General features: G+C 40.3%; 1 protein-coding gene across 1 annotated transcript in view; it reads right to left on the bottom strand.

Moving 5' to 3' along the window:
- Positions 1 to 7839: 7839 nt before the first annotated feature.
- Positions 7840 to 24198, bottom strand: part of CPQ (carboxypeptidase Q) — a 389854-nt gene continuing 373495 nt past the window's right edge. The window contains 1 exon segment of the mRNA XM_032468179.1: positions 7840 to 8003. Within this exon segment, the coding sequence (XP_032324070.1) occupies positions 7840 to 8003 (164 nt within the window).

Consider the following 24198-nt stretch of genomic DNA (forward strand, 5'->3'; position numbering starts at 1 on the left):
CAGGGCCCTCCACCGTGCCAGGGACCCGCCGTCCTTCCTGTTTGCTGCTCTGCTGTGTGTGCTTCCACCCCCAGGTTCACGTCACTTCACGTTCCACATCTGCTGTTGGTGCTTCAGTCTCCCAACAGGAAAGAGGATGGCAGGAGAAGGGCATGCCCACCCCGAGCTCCTTTTAAGGAGACTTCCTGGAAGTTTCTCATGCCACTTCCGGTTATAACCCATTAGCCAGAAGTTAGTCACATGGCTACATCTAATTGTAAGGTAGGCTGGAGGATATAATCTAGCTGAGATTTGGGGGTCTGATGCCATAAAAAAAGTTGAATGGGTTTTGAAGAATGCTTAGCCAACTGCCCCATCATCCTTCAGGACTCAGCTCAGGTGCCCCTCATCAGCCCTTCCAACAACAGAAGGCTTTCCTCACTTACTCTGTCACAGAACCTGTTCAGTTCCACCATAGGAATGATCTTGTTTATTTATTTGTTTATTTTTACTTTTTATGGTCTCTCTCCTCCACTAGAACAGATTTCCTTGAGCCCAGGAACCTTATCTGTCTTGCTGCTCACCACTATACCCCAGTGCCTCTTTGTGCCTGGCACCCGGCAGAAACCTCATAAACACGTGCAGTGAGTGAACAAATCATGAATGAGGGATTCATTACAGAGAAGACCAATGTGGCTTTGGGATTAAATATGGAAGCTCTGGGACTAGACAGCCTTGAATAAAATCTTGCCTCAACTTGTATTAATAATGTGACTGTGGGCAAGTGACTTAACTTGTCTAAGACTTGACTTCTTTAATTGTGAAAATGGAAGGGAGGGTTTTTGGAGGAATAAGAATTAATACATGTGAAGTGCTTACCTGTCTATCTCTTGCATAGCAAATACTTATTTTATACATGACCATCAAAATAAATGTTTATTTTTATTATTATTGGGATCTGTCTAGTCCAAAGATTCAAAATCCAAAGATCTATTCCTGTCCAAAGTCCAAAGGAGGCTTCTTGGAAGAAGGGACTTTACAGATGAGTCCAATGGGACAGGCAGGAAAGGGGCGAGGAGAACACCGTAGGGAGAAGGAGCCACACGTGCAGAGGTCTTGGGGCAGGAGGGGATATGCTGGAAGGACTGGAATAAAAGCCACTGTGGCTAGAGTGAAGAGAGGAAGAGCAGTATAAAGAGATGAGGAAGGAAGACGGGGCTAGAACACCCGGCCGCCGTATTAAGAACCTCCTCCCAAGTGCAAAGAGAAACCACTGAAGGGCTCCAAGCAGGGGAGTGCATCAGATTTGTAATGTACAGTATCCCCCCGGCTGCAGTGCAGGGAGGGGCTTATCACAGGAGAGTCACTTCTGAACGTGAGAAGTCTGCTGTATTACATTCATATTGTCAAGGCCAGGTCTGTCCCTAACACGTGCTGTGGGGCTCTGGCCAAGGAGCGCATGGAGCAGCAGACCGGCCTGGGCTGGCTACTCTTGGGCTTCTTGATTGTGAGACAGAAGCTTTTAGACAGGCCTAAATATTTAAAAGTTAGAAACAAAAATGAACAAACTGTTAAACTAAATGTGTTCTAGCATCCCGTTTTGAAAAATATGCATACATAATGACTAAAAGTCAGAGAGGTGGTTGAATTTAATTATTATTGTCCATGCCTGGGTGTTCTGTTATTGAGCCAGTCACGTCTGGGTGAGTAATAAAGACATACGTAATTCACAGTTTATTATATCTGTGTTCCATAAACTTTATTTTTCCTGTCTTCCATTCAGCAAAATCATGAACTATGTTCTTATAATCCAGATTTTCACATAATTTGTATTCCACTGAAAATAATGTTCTATAAAGGACTAAAAAATAAAACGCATTTGTATTCAGAGTCTAGAAAATTTGGATACATTTAATTAAAATGTAAATAAAGTAAATGTAAACAATTTAAAACATTCTGTATATGTCTTCAAAAAAGTTTTTTTTTCCTAAAATATTTAAAATTAACTAATGAAGCCAGGGCAACTAGCCAAGAAAAAGAAATAAAAGGCATTCAAATTGGAAAGGAAGAAGTAAAATTATCTTTGTTCACAGATGACACGATCCTAGATGTAGAAAACTCTAAAGATTTCACAAACTGTTAGAATTAATAAATGAATTCAGCAAAGTTGCAGGATACAAAATCAACATATAAAAATCACCTGCATTTCTATACACTTACAATAAACCATTTGAAAAGGAAATTAAAAAAACAATTCCATTCACAATAGCATCAAAAAGAATGAAATTACTCAAGAATAAACTCAACCAAAGGAATGAAAAACTTGTGTCCTGAAAACTACAAAATGTTGCTGAAAGAAATTGAAGACACAAATAGATGTAAAAACATTTGCTATGGATTGAATGTTTGTGTTCCCCCCAAATCCATATTTTGAAGCCCTAATCTCCAACGGAAGGTATTTGGGAGTTGGGGCCTTTGGGGAGTAATTTGGGTTCGATTAGTCCACAAGGACGGGGACCTCATGATGGGATTAGCAGATTTATTAAAAGTGGAAGAGACCTGAGGTCTGTCCACGAGCGCACGCCGAGGAGACCATGTGAGTACGCATCATGAAAGTGACTGTGTATAAGCCAGGAAGAGGGTCTTCACCAAGAACTGAATCTGATGTCACCTTGATCCTGGACTTCCCAGCGTCCAGAACTGGGAGAAATAAATGTCTGTTGTTCAAGCCACCCAGTCTATGGAACTGTGTGATCGCAGCTCAAGCTGAGACAACAACCCTCATTTGTGGATCAGAAGACTTAATACTGTTAAGATGTCAGTATTACTCAAAATGGTCTACAGATTCAATGCAATCTCTGTCAAAATCCCAGTAGTGTTTTTTTGCATAAATAGGAAGATACATCCTAAAATTCATATGGACTCTTAAAGGACCCCAAATAATCAGACCAATCTTAAAAAAGAACAAAGTTGAAAGTCTTGAACTTACTGATTTTAAAACCTATTACAAGGTTCCAGTAAATCAAAATAGTGTGGTACTGTGATAAAGACAGACATATAGATCAATGGAATAGAATGAAGAGCCTAGAAATAATTTTTTATGGTCAAATGATTTTTAAGAATTGAATGCCAAGATCATTCAATGGGGAAAAGACAGTCTTTTCAATAAATATTGTTGGAAAAACTGGGTATTTGCACTCAAAAGAATGAATTTGGACACACCTCATACCATATACAAAAAATTTTAAATGGATCAGAGACCTAAATGTAAGGGCTAAAACTACAAAATTTTCTGAAGAAAACATAGGGGAAATGCTTCATGACACTGGATTTGGCAGTGGTTTCTTGGATAAGACTCCATAGGAACAGGCAACAAAAGTAAAAATAAACAGGACTACAACAAAATTTTTAAATTCTCTGCATCAAAGGATACAATCAACAGAGTGAAGTGGTGACCCACAGAATGGGAGAAAATATTTGCAAATCTCATCTCTGATAAGGAGCTAATATCTAGACTATATAAAGAACTTCTACCACTCAATAACAAAAAAACAACCAGATTAAAAAGTGGGGAAAGGACTTGGGTAGATATTACCCCCCAAAAGACATATGTAAATGACCAAGAAGTCATGAAAAGACACTCAACAGCACTAATCATTAGGGAAATGCAAATCAAAGCCACAAGATAGCACCTCACACCTATTAGGATAACTACAAAGAAAAAATCCAAATACCCCGCTCCCCCAAACCCAACAAATACAGGGAAAGAAAAGGGAAGTACCAAGTGTTGATGAGGATGTCGAGAAATCGGAACCCTTGTGCACTGTTGGCGGGAGTGGAAAATGGTGCAGCCATTATGGGAAACAGTATAATAGTTCCTCAAAAAAGTGAAAAATAGAATTGCCATATGAACCAGCAATTCCACCGCTGAATTTAAGCAGGGTGTGGGAGAGATATTTGTACACCCACATTCACAGAAGCGTTATTCACAATAGTCAAGAAGCGGAAATAGCACAAGAGTGCATCAACATCGATGATGAATGGATAAACACGATGTGATATAAAATACAATGACGTATTCGGGGAAGGAAATTCTGACACATCTGACAACATGGATGAAACGTCACGCTAACTGCAACGCCAGTCACAGGACAAATACTACGATTTCACTTGTGCAGGATACCTCGAGTAGCCAGATTCATGAAGACAGAAAGTAGAGGGGTGGCTGCCAGGGCTGTGGGGAGGGAGGGTAATGGGGTTGGTTAATGGGGACAGAGCTTTAGTTTTACAAGATGAAAAGAGTTCTGGAGGTGGATGTCGGTGATGATTGCAGAACAATGTGTATATGCTTGAATGCCGCTAAACTGTACAGTTAAAAATGGTTAAGATGACGGATTTCATGTTATGTGTATCCTCTCACAATTAAAAATAATAAACAACTGTTGAATTAAAGAGAAATATAAGTTATAATGAATGAATATCACATTTAAAAAATTTAAATAAACATTTTCTATTTAGATATAAAAGTGTCGAATGTTATTAATTTTACAAATGTAAAACTATTTGCAACCGTAGCATGAAACGCCCACCTAGTTGCCAATTTAAACTATGGACATTAGACATCGAAAGTGTCACGCCTAAGCCAACAGAGACTCAAATTTATGAGGAGTAGAAATAATTTACTATTGAAGATAATAAATAATGCAATATGCCACCACAACTACTGTGAACACCACCCTGTTCACCAGCACCTTCAGAACCACACGTTGGAACATGATGAGAATCAAGAAAAATAGGTGCTCAACGCTTCTGGGAAACAACACCTTGTTATGCCAAGAACGGTTGCCTTCTTACTCTCGGAGAGGGAGGATTTGACAAGTGAGTGAATTGGTCTTCTTGAGTCCTTTTGCTCCTCAAACCTTCCTCGTGCTCTGAGGCAGAGTCCGTGTGACCACGTTCAGATCCAGCGTCCCCCAAAGGCAGGGCCTGCGGGGCAGCGTTTCTTGGGGGTGGGAGCCTGGACCCTGAGTCTTGCTGCGCCGGCTCTGAGCATCAGATTGCTGGTGACAGGAGCACCCGTATATCCCTCAGCAAACGTGTTGGTGTGTGTTTGTGATATGTGGGGTCTTCCAGAAGCACTAAGCCCCTCCTACCCGGGCCACAGCATGGCATTTTTCAAGCCCCACTTTCTAGTCCTCGAAATGAAAATGAACCAATTAGACTGAATCCAGCCACACAGTGAAGGCTAGAGGGGTCGCTGTCCAGAGGATTTATGTTTGTCCGAGGAGCATATTCAGGTTTGAATTTTCTAGATTGCAGCCACATTTGATCAGTTCTGTGACCATGGAGAAGTAATTTATGAGCCACATGAGAGGTTTTCTCATCTCTAAAATGGAGATTAAAATAGGACTGACCTCGTTGTGTTGGGTGAGGATTAAATGAGAAAATGTATATAAATTTCCTAGCAGTGTAACTGGCCCTGGGTGGGTATCAGTGATAATGGTGATGATGATTTGAATGGCAAGGCAGAGCTTGGGGAAAATTCATGTTCCATTACAATCTGGGATAGACTGGTCGGTACTCAGAATTAAGAGGACTCATTGGGTTAGGGCATGACTTTATCATCAAGATCTAAGGCACAGCAAAATGTTCTTTAAAGATGGAAAATAGAACAAGGCCTACTGAAGTACCATCAAACACACAGGTAGTTGTGCGGCTGCTTGAGCAGATCTGGAATGACCACCGATGACAATAAGAACGTCAGATTCTCCAAAGGACTTGCACACACTTAGGATACGCTGCATATATATGTGTGTTTATCTGTCAAGTGTTAGGGCCACGGGGAGGCTCTAATGTCCAGGGAAAAGGCTTTTGCCTGAAGTTGTGTAATTGATTGGTTGGAAGACCTGATTTGGTGACAGCTAAGTTCACCTGTCTCACTTTGTGTACAGAACTCCATTAACCATTGCTTCCCAACCATTTCTCTGCTGAACTGGGGATCATCTAAGGGAGAGAGAAGAAAAAAAAAAACCAAAAAACCCCAAAACTTCAAAGGTAATTTCTTTCTGTTCTGAACAGAAAACAGTCCTGGGTTTTCTGGTTTAACAGAGAATTAAGAAGTAAGCATGCATCATTAATTTCTATGCAAAAACATCCCTCACTTCAAAGGGCAATTAGTTGATAACATTTCTATCTCATGTCGTGATGAGGTTTTTATGCTAATCATCACATAGCAGTAAATTAATCATTTGGGCACAGTTAGCGAGGATGTATATTTCATGAGACAGATATAGATATCAAGATCTGTTTGATATTTACTCAAGGTAAAGGGAGGCATCCGAAGTTATTATGAGGGGAGCATACTGAGCAAATAGGCCTGTGTGGCAACGGAATGTGTGCAGGGTGGACGCGGGAGGCTTTTCAAAACACTCTTGATATCATTAGTGTAATTAGTTTGAGGAAGTTGGGAACACTCTGGGGAACTTCAACTCCAAATCATTCACAGACACACCAGAACCCTCAAAACCACATCTTAATAATGTCAAGGACAAAATCAGCAATCAACCTCCTTTACCTGCTAATCCTCTCCTTTTCCTATTACAGAATTCACCCTTTTCACATTATACAATATTTAAATGGGTTTCTCTTTTCAATTCGCACTTCAGTCTACTCAGCCAAATGAATCAGAAAAGCAACTTGACCCTAAAGTCAAATTGGAAAGCTGCTACGCACACAGGAAATAGGCCACCACTCAAATAAGACACTGTTTCTTAGCAGATGAACAGTGCCTTTTACAATTGATGGAAAATAAGAGAATTGCACTTTAAAATGCCTACAGCTATAGTTACTCAATAGCGCGTGCCAGGCTCCATGGCAGCCTGGTAGATCTCAGTTATTAGGACGTACAAGTAGAACTGCCATGAGAAAAAACCCTCTAGACCTCTCCCTTTCTTCATTCTTCTTCCACCCTCTATTTTTCCAACTCCCACGTAGTTCTCCATAATTCCTATTCTATTCGTGCTGAAAACTGACCTCACCAGCACACTCCGCCACCCACATGTTCACCCCGTCCCCCAACCCAACTCCTCCATCCTCCTCCAGTAAGGTAGCAGTAGGGGGCCCAGAGTGGATGGGGATCAAAATTTTGCTCTATAGTAGCCTCTCTGAGCCTCAATCTTGTTATTGGCAAAATGTGAATAAGCCCCAACTTCACAGAAATATTATGTGAACTATATAAAACATAAATGTAAAATAGTCTTATCATGTGTCCGGTGATAGAGTTTTAATAAGGCAATTGGATTATAGATACTTGATTTTTTTTCCCCAAATGGTGTCATATCTTTTTTCTGTTAATTAAAATTCCATATCTCATTTTAAAAAATTCTAATAATATAAAAAGGTACAAATTAGAAAGCCAGATGCATCCATACATTCAATTAAAACCATGCTACAATTGTGTATTCCTCTACTCCTTCAATGAATAACATAAAACCAAAAAAAATTGGCATTACTGTATTTGATTTAATGTTCAAAAATACATGCATAAAAGCCAGAGGGATTCCAAAGATTTATCCAGTATTTACTCTCAAAGTAGAAACAATATTCTTATATGTGGCATAAAGAAATGCCTCAACTGTGATCCCAACCGTATGTTGATTCTATGTAGGGATGGAGATCACTCCTTATACTAGAAACAGAGAATTTGGAAAGTATCAAGAAAGATGATATCAGAAAAATATGAAACAGTGTTGTGCTTTGTAAATGACCAGATGAAGTTGTTAGGTGAAGAGAGGGCTCCTGAAACTGCAGGCCCAGGATTCCTCGTCAGAAAGGACAAAAGGGCCTTCGCCCTTGTTCCTACTAAGACCTGGGCAGCATCTCTTCCAAGTCCGCAATGACGTAAGAGACGACAGCCCAGACAGCGGCAGCAAGATTCATCTGCTTTGGATCCATGACAGTCATGGTGTCTCCGTGGGAGTGATGGAAGGAGAAGTATTTATAGAGGTCATCGAGCAGACTGGCTCCTGGGGAGGAAAGGGGAAGAATTCTTAGTGAGGTACTTTGGAAACCGCTGCCCCCTCCCTGCTTCATTCCTGCCTGCTCCTATCACACAGGCTGCAACAGCAAAATAATGATGCTCCCAGTCTCTTTTGCTGCAAGAAATGGCCAGGTGACACCATTCTGGTTACTAGGATATGAGTGACAGGCTGTGGGAGAGTTCTAGGAAAGCCTTTACTTTGATGACAAGAGTCAGGAAAATGCCCTCGTGCTGAATTAAAAGGAGATGAGAAATTTGGGACTGCATGAGGCAAACAGCCCACACACTAAAAATGGCAGAAGGAAAGGACAGAAGGAACCCAGATTCAGAAAATATTGCAAGCCCATGAGCAAGCTCTCCACCACCTACCTCTGGGCTTCCTGCTCAGTGAAGGAAAAGAAACTTTATTTGAAAAGCAAGTGATAAAAGTGTCCTCTTTATTTATAAAAATACAGTATATGTATATATATATATATAGGTATCAGCAGAGTGCAAATCACGTACTTCCTGGATACAAAAGAAAGTCAATATCCCTTTGCTCACATTTTTCTTCTCAAATCATTCATTTATTTCCCATAATATTTCCCAGCAACCTCCAAGGGCACCAGTAGGAGTCTCTGCCCCACTGGAAAGCTTTTCTTCTCACTAGTGAAGCTTCTCTCTAGTTTGAGCCATGGATCAGAGCCTCGGGAATCTTCACAATTCTTAGTCACCCTTCAGAACCTACTGGTTCTGTTTTGTGGGTTCCAACAGCAGCTCTTTAGCCTCTGACCTAATTTATTTATTTACTTACTGTTTTACTATGAAATATGTACATAAGATTATGTGTAATATACATAAATATATATTATAAAGGGTGACAATATAAAAGTTCACATATGTTCATAACTCAATGTAAGAAAGACATCACCAGTACTTTTGAAGCTCATTGTATGAGCTCCTTCTCACGCTCCGTGGATCCATTCCTCCCTCCAGAGGTATCCGCTATCTTGTTCTGCTTGTGTGCTAACTACTCCTTGCTTTTCTTTAGTTTACCATACACATATGGTGCATATATATCTCAACATTCTCCAGGGTCTAAACGTAGGAGCGGAATTGCTGGGCTATAGGGCATGCACTTGTTTAAGTTTATTATGCAATTCCAATGTGCTGTCCTTTTCACGTCCATTGTCAGTATATGAGCCTTTCTCTTGCTTCATACCCTCTCTAGCACTTGGTATCATCCAGCTAATTTTTGCTAACCTGGTGGGTGTGAAATATTATCTCATATGGCTTGTTTAACTTTAGTTTTTTTTTAAATTACTGAGATTGAGCATGCTTTCACATATTCACTGTTTTGGTCATTTATGTTCTCTTTTGTAAAATGCCTGTGCTTGCTTTTTGCCCATTTTTCTTTTTCTTTTTTCCTTTTATTGAAGTATAACTGATTCCGTTTTTCAACTGATTTGTTTTTCTTTTCTTATTGGTTTGTAGGAACTCTTCATATATTTTAGACACTAACTTTTGTTGGTAGTAAGTTTATATAAATCATTTCCCAGTTTGTGGTTCTTTTCCCTCTTTATCATGCATTTTGAAGAAGAGATGTTCTTACTTTAAGGCAGTTGAATTTATGAATAGTTTCCTTTATGATTTTCACTTTCTATATCTTGTTTAAGAAATCCTTCCTTACCCTAATAACATAGAGATATTCCCTGGTGTCCTATTCAAAAACTTCTAAAGTTTTGCTTTTGATTTTTAAATTCTTTGTCCATTTAGAGTTAGAATTGGTTTCTGTGTAGGTTAGGCTTCCATTTTTATTTTTCAGTTGTTCCAGCAAAATTTATTGACTAGAACATCCTCTTTCCCCCACTGATCTGCAGTATTGATTTTGCCATATGTCAAGTTTTCTTATATTTATGGGTTTGTTGGGGGGCTTTCTGGTTCTGTTCCAGTGGTCTGTTTGTCTATCCCTGTGACAGTACGATGGTATCTTAATTACAACTGCTTTCTAATCCTTGTTATCTGGCAGCCTGAGTTCCCTCACCTTCCCTTTTTTTCTCCTTCAGGAATGTCTTTGCTTCTTGACTGTTTGCTCTTTCAAATAAAGCTTATAATCATTTTAAAACTGAACCAAAGTATTTTTGGAGTTTGATGTTAATTGTGTTAATCTACATATCAGTTTGGAGAGAAATAACATCTTTGTATTAGGATATTGTGTCCTTGTCCATGAAAATGCTGTGTTGATATGTTTCTACTTTTGTCTTCTGTAATGTCTTTAAAGTTTTGTAATACAGCTTGTTTGGTGTGCCTTTTGTTAGTTTTCTTTTCTCCATGGCTTATACCTTTTTTTTTTTTTTTTTTTGGTAACTGTAAATTACACATTTAAAAAAATTTGCATTTTTGGTTTGTGGCTGTCCATTTTTAGTTTCAAGAATATATATCTGATTCATAAAATGGCAAGTGTTCCTTCTTTTTCTACACTCTAGAATAGTTTGTGTAAGAGAGGAGTGATTCATTTCCTGGTCATTTTGTAGAACTCCCTGTGAAACCATCTAAGTCAGATACTTTCTTCAATGATTAGAATTTTAATGGATGATTCAATTTATATCCTGGTTATTGGGCTATTCAGGTTTTGTATTTCTTCTTGCATTTCTTTTGGAAATGACATTTTTCTAGGAATGTGTAAACTTTGCCAAATATTCAAAATAATCAGCATAAAGTTGTCAGTAATGTCCTGTCTTTACCTCTGTTTAAGTCTGCAGCGTCTGCAGCGTCTGCAGCGTCTGCAGCATCTGCAGGGAGCACTCTTTTTCATTCCTGATACTGGTTATCGGAGTCTTCTCTCTTTTTTGTTCATCAGTTTTGCCAGTAGTTTGTATTACTCTTTCAAAAAAAAAAAAAGAAAAGAGAGAGAGAGACAATTTTGGTTTTTGGGGACTCTCTCTAATGTAGACTCTCTCTAATGTTTTTCTTTCATTAATTTTTACTCATTTTTGTTATTTCCCTCATTCTTTCTTTGGGTTAATTCACTTTTGCTTTTTTAACTTCTTGAGTTGAATGTTCAGTTTATTACTTCGTAGACTTCCCTTGTCACTGACATAAGCAGTGAGGCTACAGTCTTCCCCCTATTTCTGCCGTAGCTATCGAGATCCCACTAGTCTGATAAGAATTTTTATGATGACTTAGTTCTAAATTTTTACCAATTCCTAGTTTGATTTTTCTTTGACTCATGAGTTAAAATGTGTTTTTTAATTTTCAAAGGTATGGGGTTTCCTGCAGATAAAGCTGGCTACCAACATTATCTTTGAAAGGTCCCAAATGTAAGGCTGAAATAGACTGAATGTAGTTCATAAATGGGGAGCCTCTGGGGGCCAGTGGGCAGGAAGGTGGGAGACTGGAGATGGCCCTGAGGGAGACACTCCAGAAAAATATGGAGGCAGAGTTGTGTAAACACCCATGGTGCTGAGGAGATGGCTGGGGAGGAGGTGCAGTCTGGGGGACAGGTGACAAGGACCAGGGCCAGATGATGATACGCTAGCCCCTGAAATTCCCTGGAAATCATGTGGATGAAGACAACTAAACTTCCCAGTGAAAAGGCCAGCAGTCCATTTGCAAACCAGAAGGCTCTTTATGCCTGGGGCTCATAGCACACCCAGGAGAGACCAATGTATGCATTTCCTTTGGCAGGAGCTAGAAGCATTTTTTAACAGAAACTGTGACATTTTAGAACTGGTGAGGACCATGCACTTTCTGAATCCCAGACAGCATCAGGTGGGTGTCAAATTCATGTCCAAGTTAAGGACAAAATCAAGAAGTTCAAAGAACGGAAGTCACCGAGGGTAGATGGAAGATGAATCAGAATTTTGGACTTTAAGAAACAGGAAAGGACATTTAATTCCAAAAGACAGCGTGTGGCTTGCTTGGGGCTGTTGTCTCCCATTTAGAGTTTCCTACAGACATGTCATGATAGCTGACAGACACGGCTCCAAATTCCACGTTGAAAAATAGAAGCAAGACATATTTGGGCATGCCCTCTTCAGGCCTCTGAAACTCCCTTTCTGTCTCAGACTGAACAGAAACTGACTGCCAGATGGCTGGGAATTTGGCTGCCTCCCTGTAGAACTAGCGACTTAAGGAAAGCATTTCCTCCGAGGCCGTCGAAGTTCCCATGAACATTTTACAAAACTAAAACAACTCCAGAAGGCGAGGCACCACCAGTGAAAGCGCTGATGAGCACAGGAGAGAGGAGAGAGGGCCTGTCGGTGGCCTCGCAGCTTCGTCTCTGCAGCTCCAAGGAGACGTTTGCTCAGCGACAGCTACTGAGCTAGGAGACCAGCACGAGGGAGAGCCTGCATTTCCATTTCTGAGAGCACCTGACATCACTGGGGAAGGGGAGGTGGGGGGGATGTTAACTATCCTTAGGGTTAAATGGCAAAGTATCTTTTGACAGGTAGATGAGCTCTGAACAGGGCATCATCAAATGCATCCTGGAGTAGGGAAGCTGGTGGGACGGAGCCCGCTCGCTCTGAAGGCGGAGACTCGCCTCGTGGAAACAAACTTCAGCATTATTAGGACGGCTCACCTTTAGGAAATTATTTCTCAGGGAGGTTTGGGATTTAAGGATATGAAGACATATCCTTGAGTTTGTCAGTCAAGGAGAAATTGGACCTAGAAAGGGAGATACATAGAGGTTAGAGTCAGTTAAGACTGGGTTCAAGTTCAAACTGTTTTGCTTAATAACTGGGTGAATTTGGGCAAAGCACGTAAGGTCACTCAGCCTGTTTCCTCACTTGTGAATGAGTAAGGGCTGATGATACCCTAAGTTCAAGATGCCAGTGAGGACTAGTAGGCACCAGTTAATACCTTATTATAGATATTATGTATCCATTAGGATGACCCAGCATAGCCACAGCAGCACCATCCATTAAATACAACTTGAAGGATTTAAGGTTCTGATTTAATAAATCAAGGTTCTGATGATTGCTCTTAAAGACCGAACAGCTGGACGGGGGTGGTGGGATCTCTTGTATGTGACCCCATCTTGACCCAGGTTTGGATTATTTTCCCTTCTCCTCCTCCTTTCCGCGCTTCTCCTCTCTCCTCTCTGAATCCCTTTTTGTTAACGTTCATCTCACAAAATATTCTCCAGCTGTGTGACTGGGTGAAGATGGTCCAATGAATATTGTGAGAAATACCTGCCCTGCTCCCTTCTGTTCACAGCAGATTCCAAACTTCACAGAGCCCTCCCAGTACTGAGTGTGGTCTGTGCAGGATATCCAGCAAGATTAAACGAATACCTGCTAATTCCCAAAGAGATGGGTGGGGAAATACACAAAGATTCTCTTAGCCTCCTTTATTGTAGGCTGACTCTCATTCATATGTAATCAGTGGGTTTTCATGTACACAAATTAGGCAATTTATGTTATAAGAAGTTTCTGAAAACCTTAAAAGTTTAAATTCAAGTCTGTTATTTCAGCACATACACGAGCTACCGCAATGCTGCATGAAGGAGGCACTCACAGGCAAGCAGCTGTGGAAAATCCATTTCCCCTTTATAAACAGATCTTGAACAGTCTGGGGTATGCAATTTAATTACAGTGTAATGTATTACAGACATTCCCCTGATCATAATAATTATGGGGTTAGAGAAGAACGTTATGGTCTTAACTTAGTCTCTGCAAGAAAACTTCGTCCCCCTAGAATCTACAAAATATAAAGTACATTTAAAGTTTAATTAAAACTGCTATTTCTTTCAGCAACATTATCAAAGGAAAAAAAAACATTATTACCAAAACAATTAGAAAATCAATTCGTAGAATTTGCAGACATTTATTCTCTCTTTTCCAAAGGGGCAGTTTTATCTCTACTGTATTAAGTCTCACTGAAAATTAGAGTGAGACGCAGCTAATTAATGGCTCCCTAACCCACAGCTCTCCAGAAGAGAAAGTAACTTTTAAGAGGTAAAGGAAAAAACAGCAAAAAAAGGAAAGGACAAGACAGGACAGTACAGCAAAGGGAAAATGTCCCAGATCAAAACTCCATGAAAAGTATTACAGTTTTAGTTTCTAAATTCTCACCTTATCCAGGAATTTCCAAGCCTGTGCTAAAAAGTTTCAGGTGTGCTCCTAAGACCTTGCACCTTCCATCTCTTTGGAAAACTTGGATTCGTGGCTGGGATAATTTTGATCACAGAACACGGGTCAACACCAGCATATCTGGAGGCCCTCGGGTTCACCGGGACCTAAACCTGTGATAATGTTTCATCTTTCCATAAAGCTGAAGGGCCGTGTGGCAGTAGTAAGGCTAGTGAGCTACCACCGCGTGAAGATGGCACCACAGGCCCTCCCAACGTGAGAGTTCAGCAGGAATGCTACTTTTTGTCGAGCGCCTCCTGTGCACGGAGGGCTTTTTGGAGATTATTTCATTGAATTTCCCAAGTGACCCCGTGAGGAAGTGATTGTCATTAATAGATGGAAAATCGATTTAAGCAACTTGTCTAAAGTTACACGGTAGTAAGCAGTAGAGACAGGATTCGAATCCAGGGGTCTCTGATCTGAAAACCATGCTCCTAACCGTTTTCTATGCCTTCTCTCACAGCCCTATGCCAGGACATCTGTAACAGCTTTTCCCCCAGTTGGAAACTGTGAATGATTTGCTCCACTGGCTGCTCTGGTCCCCCATCCCTATGTTGCTTCATGACAAGAAGAAGGAGATTCAAGCTGGAGGCATCCCAGGCCATAAAATCGAGTGAACACTTGGCTGTGTTCGCACAGTAGGCTCAGGCAGTCTAGACCCTCTGTCGGAAGACGACCAGCAGAGCCCCTCCTGACACCAAGGCCCCGCTCTCGCCGGGCCACACCCTGCCAGCCCTCCTAGGGGCTCCCAACCACCCTGTGTAAACCCACCCTCCCCTCTGACCATTTGTTACCCCCCACCTGCTTCTTCCCCTCCCTTTTTCATAGCACTGTCTATTCCCTAAAACTATATTACTCTTGTGACGATTTATTTGCTGCCTGTCTTGCCCACTAGAAGGTAAGAGCAGGGATTTTGTCTTTTTCACTCTGGTCCCGAATACCTGGCAGGTAGTAGACGCTCAGTAACTGTGTGCTGACTCACTGAATGGATAAACGAATGAATTATTAAACGTCTAACGGGGCAAAGGCAGAGGTAGACACTGGCTTCGTTCTGCCTCTCCACAGCCATTTCTGTGAAGTAAATCCCATTTTCTGGGGATTCTCCTCTCAACTGCTGCCTTGGGGAGTGACAGGAAGATTCTTGTTACCAAAACCATAGGACATTTCATGCAGAAGCTGAGCTCCGAACTCTCTATTATGGACCACTCAGTGTGTGCCTCTGCTTTCCACCACTGTCACGGGAATTACCCACAGCCTGAAAATAAGGCAAAGAGGTGGCGGCACAGCCTGTCCATGCCACGCAGGGGCAAGTCCACGCAAAGATTATCTCGGACGACGCACTTAGTTTGACTCACCGCTTCCCATTGATTAAACGTCCCGGACTTAGTGATGCTATGTGATAACTCGCAGCTATTTAGCCTGGAAGAGATGGAAATTATTTCTGTCCCATAGAACAGTTGTTTCCAAAGGTTACAGTTTATTGGCCTCTAAGAGGCCTCGATCTGGCCTCTTAACCAGTTACCCAGTTTTTATCTAACCTAGCAATCTTAGGTTAGCGTTGATTAACTTGCATCAACTCAGTTTCTCAAATGCTCTTTGAATTGATGTTAATATCTTACTGATTCCCGTATTAATGATTTGAATACAATATTTGCCATGTGTTCATTTTTTATTTGCATGAGAATCATGGTTTTACCTTTTAGAAAATTATCATTTAATACCACCTACCTACAAATTTAAACATTCATGTTTCTTCTCTAAAGTTCAGTGACTCATGGTCCCTATTTATGATTTTATCCGTGATTATTACCCTAAGAGCACTGAGCATACTGGTCACCAGCATAAGGCTGGCTTTCTGCCTCCTCTCTGTACGGTAGTGGATGGTTGCCAGGTATGAGGAGGACTAGGGGAAAATAAAAACAGCTTTCACACATAGACACACACACACAGAAATAGAAATGCACGTGTATATGTCTATATGTGTATGTATCTCTCCATACAGAGAAAACTACAAGTGTGTGTCTGTGTGTATATAAAATTGGACTTGTCTTCAGCACCTACCCACCTCTTACTGCCCTAATTTATCTTGTGATCTGCCTCACACCTTCCATATGAAAGTCATGATTTTGTCTTTCAGAAAATTGTAATTTAATACCACCCACCCACCTATAAACCTTAAAAGTACAGTCACATTCATATGTGATATCTTTGAGCTTATAATTTTGTGTGTGTGCACATGTGGTCGTAGCTTCCAGATATAGACAGAAAGAGACACCTGTACTGATTTCTCCTTCTACCTTTTTTTGTAACTCAACCTAACGTCGACACTTCTTCAAAGGGGTAATTCTGAATCTGACTCATGTTTATGTGTCGTTCCCAATTTATTATTCTCCCTTTGTCCGTACAGAAATTACTGCCCACTCTTCTTTCGTGGCCGGATGTCAATAAAGCTCCCACCTGTGTGAACCAGTGTGACTCTCTGCAAATGCCTTTCTGCAGCTCTCTCCACACCTGGGGAAAGACACTGAGAAAGCATCAGTAAGAATTGTCTGGCAGAGCGCACTGTGAGAACATTCAGTGCATATGGGTCTTCAGACTTGAAGACTCTAAGATTGTTTCCAGTGTGGAGTTTATAATGAGAGCCTAAAAATCATCATGGTTTTCTATAATCATGTTCAAATTGACAGATTTTTGATTTCTGGCTATAGACACATAAAGGTTACATCCAAACGCGCTGTTCAGTGGCAGGCAGATGTTGGTAGGTATGAACCTTTTTTTCTGCTTGCCACCTCCCCCTCTGTTGGCAAGCGGGAATGACGGAATGAGACAGTTGGAAGTAGAACGTGGACACGCTCTTCTAGACCTGCTTCTCCTGAACACGAGTAACTCTGGAAGGCTGGTTGGCAGGAGCATCGCAGGAATGCCTGGGTGACGTGGTGGAGCTGGAGTGAACCACCGTTACATGATTATGGTATTGGAGGCCAGCGGTGGACAGGAAGTTGTCCATCCATGAGAGAGGCTGCAAGGGAGACTATGACCTCTGACTAGGGATTCTCACTTCCACATGGTCAGGCTGATGAATTTATACAATTAATTTTTAAAAACGTTTATTATTAAGCACTTAAGCACATAGTCTATAGGGGAAAAGAGATCACAGCTTTTATAAAAGGCTTGTTTGTTTACAATCTTTACAATCTTTAAAAACGTTAAAAAAAAAAGTTGTAAGCAAGGAGAAGGGGAGTATTGTACCCAAAGAAACTCTGATAAAACTATACTGGCAATTAAAAAGACTGAGTTGCTGTTGGAGTGAAGGGAACGTTTTGTTGGATAGGGAGCTATCTGGCTAGGAGACACAGAACAGAAGCAACAGGTATTTCTCTATAAGGCTGAGGACTGCTGTTATTATTTGTAGTAGGAATCAGTCTTGAGAACCTGCAATGGCCCTTCCAGTTACACTGTGGCTCTCCCTTATCCATCCCCCCAATAGGTACAACATGCTAAAATTGTCCCTTTAAAGGGCTCTAGCATAAATTCACAGCTGATTAAGTCATACTGGGTTACAAAGAAAAATCAGTATTTCAGAGTACATGCATCCCAAACTTTAGGGGTGGGCTGCCAAGTCCTCCACAAAATGGCTTTGGGGGCCACCGTCAGCAGTCGAACGGCAGGCTAGATGGGTCAAGAGTCTGAGCCAACATGGGCTTTTTCATTTCTGGATACGACAGTGTGATGATCACAGGAAGTTGGGAAGTTGTACCACAGAAAACAGGAAACATATAAAAGAAAGGTTGACTACTAAAAGCAAATCCCATCTGAAAAGATGCAGCGTTAAAAATATAATGCAAGTTAAATACTAATGAATAACATGTAATTATATCCAGAAAAATGAGGATGGTAACATGGGAATCAATTTAGAGGCAGCTCAGGCCAATGAAGAAAATTGATCTGGCAATGAGTGCCTCCAGATTCCTTTCAGTTCTTTATTATTTCTTTATGTGCCAGATAGCATGGATTTATCCAAAACAAGTGTGTCCATGTTTTCGCATAAGTCAGCTGGTTGCAAAAAGATCACAAACGACTTGGCTAAAGTTGCAAAGTATTAGTCAAATTTCCTCCACCTCAGCTTTGGGGACAGAACCGCAAGGAGAACAGAAACATGAGTAGTTCTGGCCTCGAACCATAACCCTTGAAGATGGAGCAAAGTCAGAGACTGACGCTGGTGGGAAGTTTGGTGAACTTCTGGTGGCTCAGTTATTCTAATATGCTTTCATTTTATTTATGCAAATAGCCTTTTTCTTTTCTGGTCACTTGGCAGGTTCCCATTTGGCGGTCCATTAATTGACTATCTGCTAAGGGATGCAACTATTTTTTTTTTTAACATAAAACCTTTTAAAATATAACCTTCTAAAGATTGCTATACAATAAGTGGAAAAAATGAGCTGAACGTGAAAAGTTTTGTGGATTCCGAAACAAACAAGTGTATGCGAAGGAGACTGGGAGATGAGTGCGCTTTTGATGCAAACACGCGTTTCACGCAAAGTAAAACATCAGCTCCAGGAATGTCCGTTAAATGCCAATGCTCATGAAAAGATCCTGGCCCATAGCAATCAGTTTACAGGGCATCTTAAAGGCTGAGATGTAAATTTAACATTTAAATGTAGCTAAATTCCCAATGCTATTATGGTTCACCCTCATCAATGTAATTTTTAGGACAATCCTTGTAATAAAGAAACAGTGATTATTTTCAGTAGCCGCCCAAAATACAATTACAGTACATTTGATTAAATGCTTCTATGGTGAGATAAACTGCAATTTATACATTTCTGTGTGTTCTTTAAAAAAAAAATGGCTGCTGATGATCAAGGAAGCTAATGAATGCTACTGTGTGGGGCAACATGTCATTAGCTGTTCCATCATTTATACTCAAACTCCAGAATTATGGGGTAAGGTAAATGGTGCTTGAGATTTGCTGCTACAGACCCTGAAATAGTTTCCAGGATGCAGTTTATAAATAATACCAGGAGATCTGCTGTTTCACCTCATAAGTCATTTTTCTGAAAGCCTTTAGAATTCTTGACAAAAGGTGGAAAAGCAAGTATGCTGTCCTTGGCTAACTAATTAAACAGCTAAGAAGATCTCACGAGGGAGGACATGGAACATGAAGCATGAATTATTTCTTGGCTAACATGACGCAGCTGAGAAATAATCTTCCCGTTGCTGTAAACAGGTTAAATGACTGCTCGGTATGATCACAGTTACATTTACAACGTACAAACTTTGACTTCATTGCTGCATAGCAAGGCGGCCACTTAGGGGTTCTGTCAAACATGACTTTTGGAAAGAAGCTCATATTCATTCATCTGATATCTACTGAGCTCCTACGAAGTGCCAGGTACCCTGCTAGGCCCTGGGCAAACAATGATGGGCATCACTTACAGGTGTCTGCTCTCACGGAACTTCATAGAATTTCAGTATAGTAGAATGCATCTCCGTAGAAATGAGGTTGACTGGAAAATAAAATATCTCATCCCAAACTGCTCGGGACTCTGCAGAGGAAACTCAAAAAGGAGAAAGTCTCGTTCTCCCCAAGTTTCTAATTTTAACGCAGCAAAGGCTGTTCATCAGGCGGTCTCACTCAGGGCCTGGCACAGAGACTGGAGATAGCAGTCCTATTCACTGCCCCTGGAGTACTGGCTGTGTACGATGACATACTGTCTCATGATGAAAAAGATAACAATCATAACTATTTTCATAGCCAGGATTTGCTAAGTACTTTTTATGTGTAATGGCCTTAACTAAGCATCTGATGTGCATCCTCTTGTCAAATATGGACGATTCTATAATTCTTCTTCTTTTTATTTTATGGATGAGTAAACTTAGACTTAAAGGTTATAATGACAATTGTAAGTAAAGGAGTCTGGTGAGAGGATCTGCAGAACTTTCTACCTTGTGCTGAATTCATTCCTTCATCTTAAGGATGAAGGTGCACGGGAGTGGGGAGTCTTGGCCTCACTGAGTGGAGTGAAAGGGCAATTCTGTGAATCTGCCATCCTAGGATGACCTGTGCCCACACCACCAGCATCTTGTCTTTCCAGGGAACTTCTCACATGAACTTGTGTTTTTTGAAATTCCTCCTGTTAGATTTCATAATAGAATATCTGGCTTGTACATTTCCAAAATTATGTAATTCCCTTGCTTCTAATTCAACCTCCCAAGCTCGGTAAAAGACACAGAATCCCACCCTGCTGGTTTAGGGTGAACCCCACTCTACCTGGTCAGACAGGATGGCTACTGTCCCCCTTAATTTTTAGAATCTCTTCTCTCTGTGGAGAAATGCCTCGTCCCCTTGGAAACTTTCTTTCCACATAAATCAGAGCCTGGAGAAAACTTCCCCAGTCCAACCATCATCTAAGGTTTGAAGCACTTTATAACATTCCTAATATATAGTCGTTCAGTCTTCTCTTAAACACCTCTATTGACAGGAAACTCAGGACTTTCCAGAGTAGCTCATTCCAACTGTTCTCCAGAAATACACTCTTCCAACATTAACTACATTCATCAAATGAGCTGTGGGGAAAGTTTAAGCAAAGAGCAGTTGTACGAAGCCCTTGCCCTCAATGAGGCCCAACTAGGGGAGCTAAGACATGCACACCAAGAGCTAAAGCACAAGGTCCAAAGTTCTGCAAGAGCTCAAGGGACGGAAAGGTGAATTCCGACGGTGATGCTCAATCAGACCAAGACAACCCACGCTAATCTCCTAGTTCTCAGATTAACTGGAGGAATTCAAAGTACTGTGTAACTTTGGGAAAGAGTCAGGTAACAGTAAGTGCTAATACTGTTTATGCAACAAAATGATTAATTTCTTTTTACACACAACTTACATCCTATAAAATATACCTATTTAAAGTGTACATTCTTCAAGTGTTGACACTATACACACCTGTGTGACCACCACAGCGGTCAAGCTGTAGGACATTCCCAACACTCCTACAAGTTCCCTCGTGCTCCCTTTTGGTTCATTTCTTCCTGCCTTCAGCATCGGGCGACCAGTGACTGGCTTCCGGGTACTGCAGATTAGATTTGCCTTTCCTAGAACGTCACATGAATGGAATTATACAGAACACAATCTTTTGTGTTTGGCTTTTTTCATTCAGCATAATGATCTTGGAATTCATCTATATTGTTGCATAGTTTGTTCTTTTTTGGGGGGGGACATGGAGTGTGTAGGAATGTATCATTCTGTAATTATTGGGCATTCATGTATCTTCTTTGTGACTGTAGTGTTTGTTTAAATATCTCGCCCATGTTTGGTGAGTTTTGTTTCTTTTTGAGTTCTAAGAGTTATAAGTCCTTTGTCAGACATATGTATTATGAGTATTTTCTCATATGTGGTTTATCTTACACTTTTTCATGATGTCTTCCAAAGAGCATAAGCTTTTAATTTTGATGAAGTCTAATTTATCAAATCTTTTTATCATTAATGCTTTTTGTAATCTAAGAAATCTTTGCTTCACCTGAGGTCAAAAGTTTTTCTCCTGTAATTTATTCTAGAATTTTTGTAGTTTTAGATTCTATATTTAGGTTAATGATCCATTTTGAGTTAATTTTTGTGTATGGTGTGAGGTAAGGGTTAAGATTCTTTTTTTTTTTTTTCTGTATAAGGATATCTTTTTGTTTCATTATTATTTGTCTTAAAGACTATTCATTCCTCATTAAATAATCTTGCACTTTTGTAAAAATTATGTGACCATATATGTATGGATCTATTTTTGGATTCTCTAGAAAGAAGAGTGTGCATTCTGCCATTGCTGAATTTGTATTCTATAATATCAGTTTGATCATGGTGGTTGACTGTGTGTTTGAGTCTTCCATATCCATACTTACTTCCTATCCACTTGTTCCAAACAATTACTGGAAAAATGAGTGTTGAAATCTCCAACCATAACTATGGATTTGTCTATTCTTTCAATTCTGTCAGTTTTTCCTTCATGAATTTTTGATGCTCTGTAATTGAGTGCATTTGCATGCCTTATTAAGATTTACATGCCTTATTGATGAATAGACTATTTTATCATCATAAAACGTCCTTCTCCTCTATAATAATATTCTTTATTTTGACATCTGCTTTTATGGAGAGTAGTTATTGTAGTCTTCACGTGTTCAGAATCTGCTGCATAATTTTTATCCATCCACTTACTTCTAACCTACTTGTGTCTTTATATTTCAAGTGTGCTTTTTGCTAATAGCATATAATTGAGTCTAATTTTTTTGTTCAGTTTGACAATCTCTGTCTTTTAATTAGAGGATTTAGTTCATTTATGATTAATGTAATTATTGACATGCTTGAATTTCAGTCTACCATCTAGCTATCTGTTTTGTGTTTGTTTCATTTATTCTTTGTTCTTCTGTTGAATGTACTGCATATTCAACAAGTTTGATCCATTTTGGCTGATCAAAATTCAAAATTTTCCTAGCCCTGTGGTCTCTGGGAATTGTTCAGCCTCCCGCTCCCTGATAGCTGTTCTTTGCTGAGTTGTATGAAATTTTACCCTGCACATGCTGAGCATAGCATGCAGCACAGAACTCACAGAATTCATGCAGCGTTCTGGAGCTCTTTTTCTGTTTAGCTCCTCCTCTGGTACTCTGTCCTACAAAACATAGCTACCTCAGACTCCCTGAACTTTCATCTCTGTCCCTGCAATTTAGGGAAACTACTGTATGCTTGGTTTTTCCCTCCATGCTGCATGACTCAAAATGTGCCTTTACGCAGAAAACTAGGGCAATCATAGGGGTCATCTTTTTTTTTTCTTTACCTCAGGGATCACAGTACTCACTGTTCTGTTGTTCAATGGATGAAATAGTCGTTTGATATATTTTATCTAGTTTTCTTTCTTTTTTTTTTTAAAGGCAACGGACAAGTCCAATATTAGTTTCTCTCTTATGGTTTGAGGCAGACAAACTTATTAGCTTCTTGAAGGTAGAAAACATGTCATATGGTGCTCTTGCTCCTACGTTTTAGCACCTGACAGTCACTTTACTTGTCAACATAGCACAGTGGTTAATAGCACAAACTATAAAGCCAACCTCACTGAGTTTGAATCCTGACTGCATGTATTGGCTTGGGACACAGGGAAGGATATTTTACTTCTCTGCACCTTAATTTTCCCTCTGTAATATAGGAATGGTAATAATTGTACCTAGCTTTCAGACTTGATTGAGCTTCAATGAGCCAATGAGTTAGAATGCTGCTTGGCACATGAAATGCTCAACACAGTAGCTATTGCTAATAGTATTACGACCTGTCATCAAAAGGCTAGGTAGCTTATTCCTATATGACTGATCCTTCACTTTTCTGAAATCTCATGCAGATAATCAGAGTAAGTTAGTCAATGAAATCACATAATATTGTTTCACTGTTGTTATATTAAAGAATCATGAACATGATGCTGTACACCAGAAATAACTGAAGTAGTATAAACTGACTATATTTCAAAAAAAAATTGAAGAATCACAGCCTGCCATCTCTCCTAGCCAATCATAACTAACAAGTAACATTAAGCTCCTGGCCTGAGAACAAAGGACCTTGACACAAGCCACGTTAAGATCCAAGGGGACTGTAAGTGGGCTCTGCTCTTCGTATTTCCATCTAGGTTAGCAATGCAAAGGCATGTGTGTGCTGCCTTTCTAACAATGAGATTTTATTAGAACTGCACTACTGGCAGCAGATCTGTGAAAGGCAGTGAATCTGCTTGTAAAGTCAAGACTCCTTTTATAGAGCAAATGATTGCCCACTAATTTATCTATGCCATAAATCTGGAGTTCTGTGTGTAGGATCTGATAACTGGCTGTACCTGAGCCCATGTTACTTTCAAAGACCAGGCTTGGCCTCCTTAGATGGCTGCTTTGAGACATAGTAAGAGCTGCTCCTTTAGGGAGATCCTTCCTGGTGCTTTGTTGGATTTCTTGGGAAAGAGGAGGTCATAATATTTCCATGTGTTGGGCAAAGGTTTGTTATGTCACTTGTGCATGCGCTTAACCAGACTGGGGATCAGTCAAGTGTCCAGCAAT

This window comes from Camelus ferus, chromosome 25 (genome assembly GCF_009834535.1).
Source record: "Camelus ferus isolate YT-003-E chromosome 25, BCGSAC_Cfer_1.0, whole genome shotgun sequence".
NCBI classification, from domain to species: domain Eukaryota; kingdom Metazoa; phylum Chordata; class Mammalia; order Artiodactyla; family Camelidae; genus Camelus; species Camelus ferus.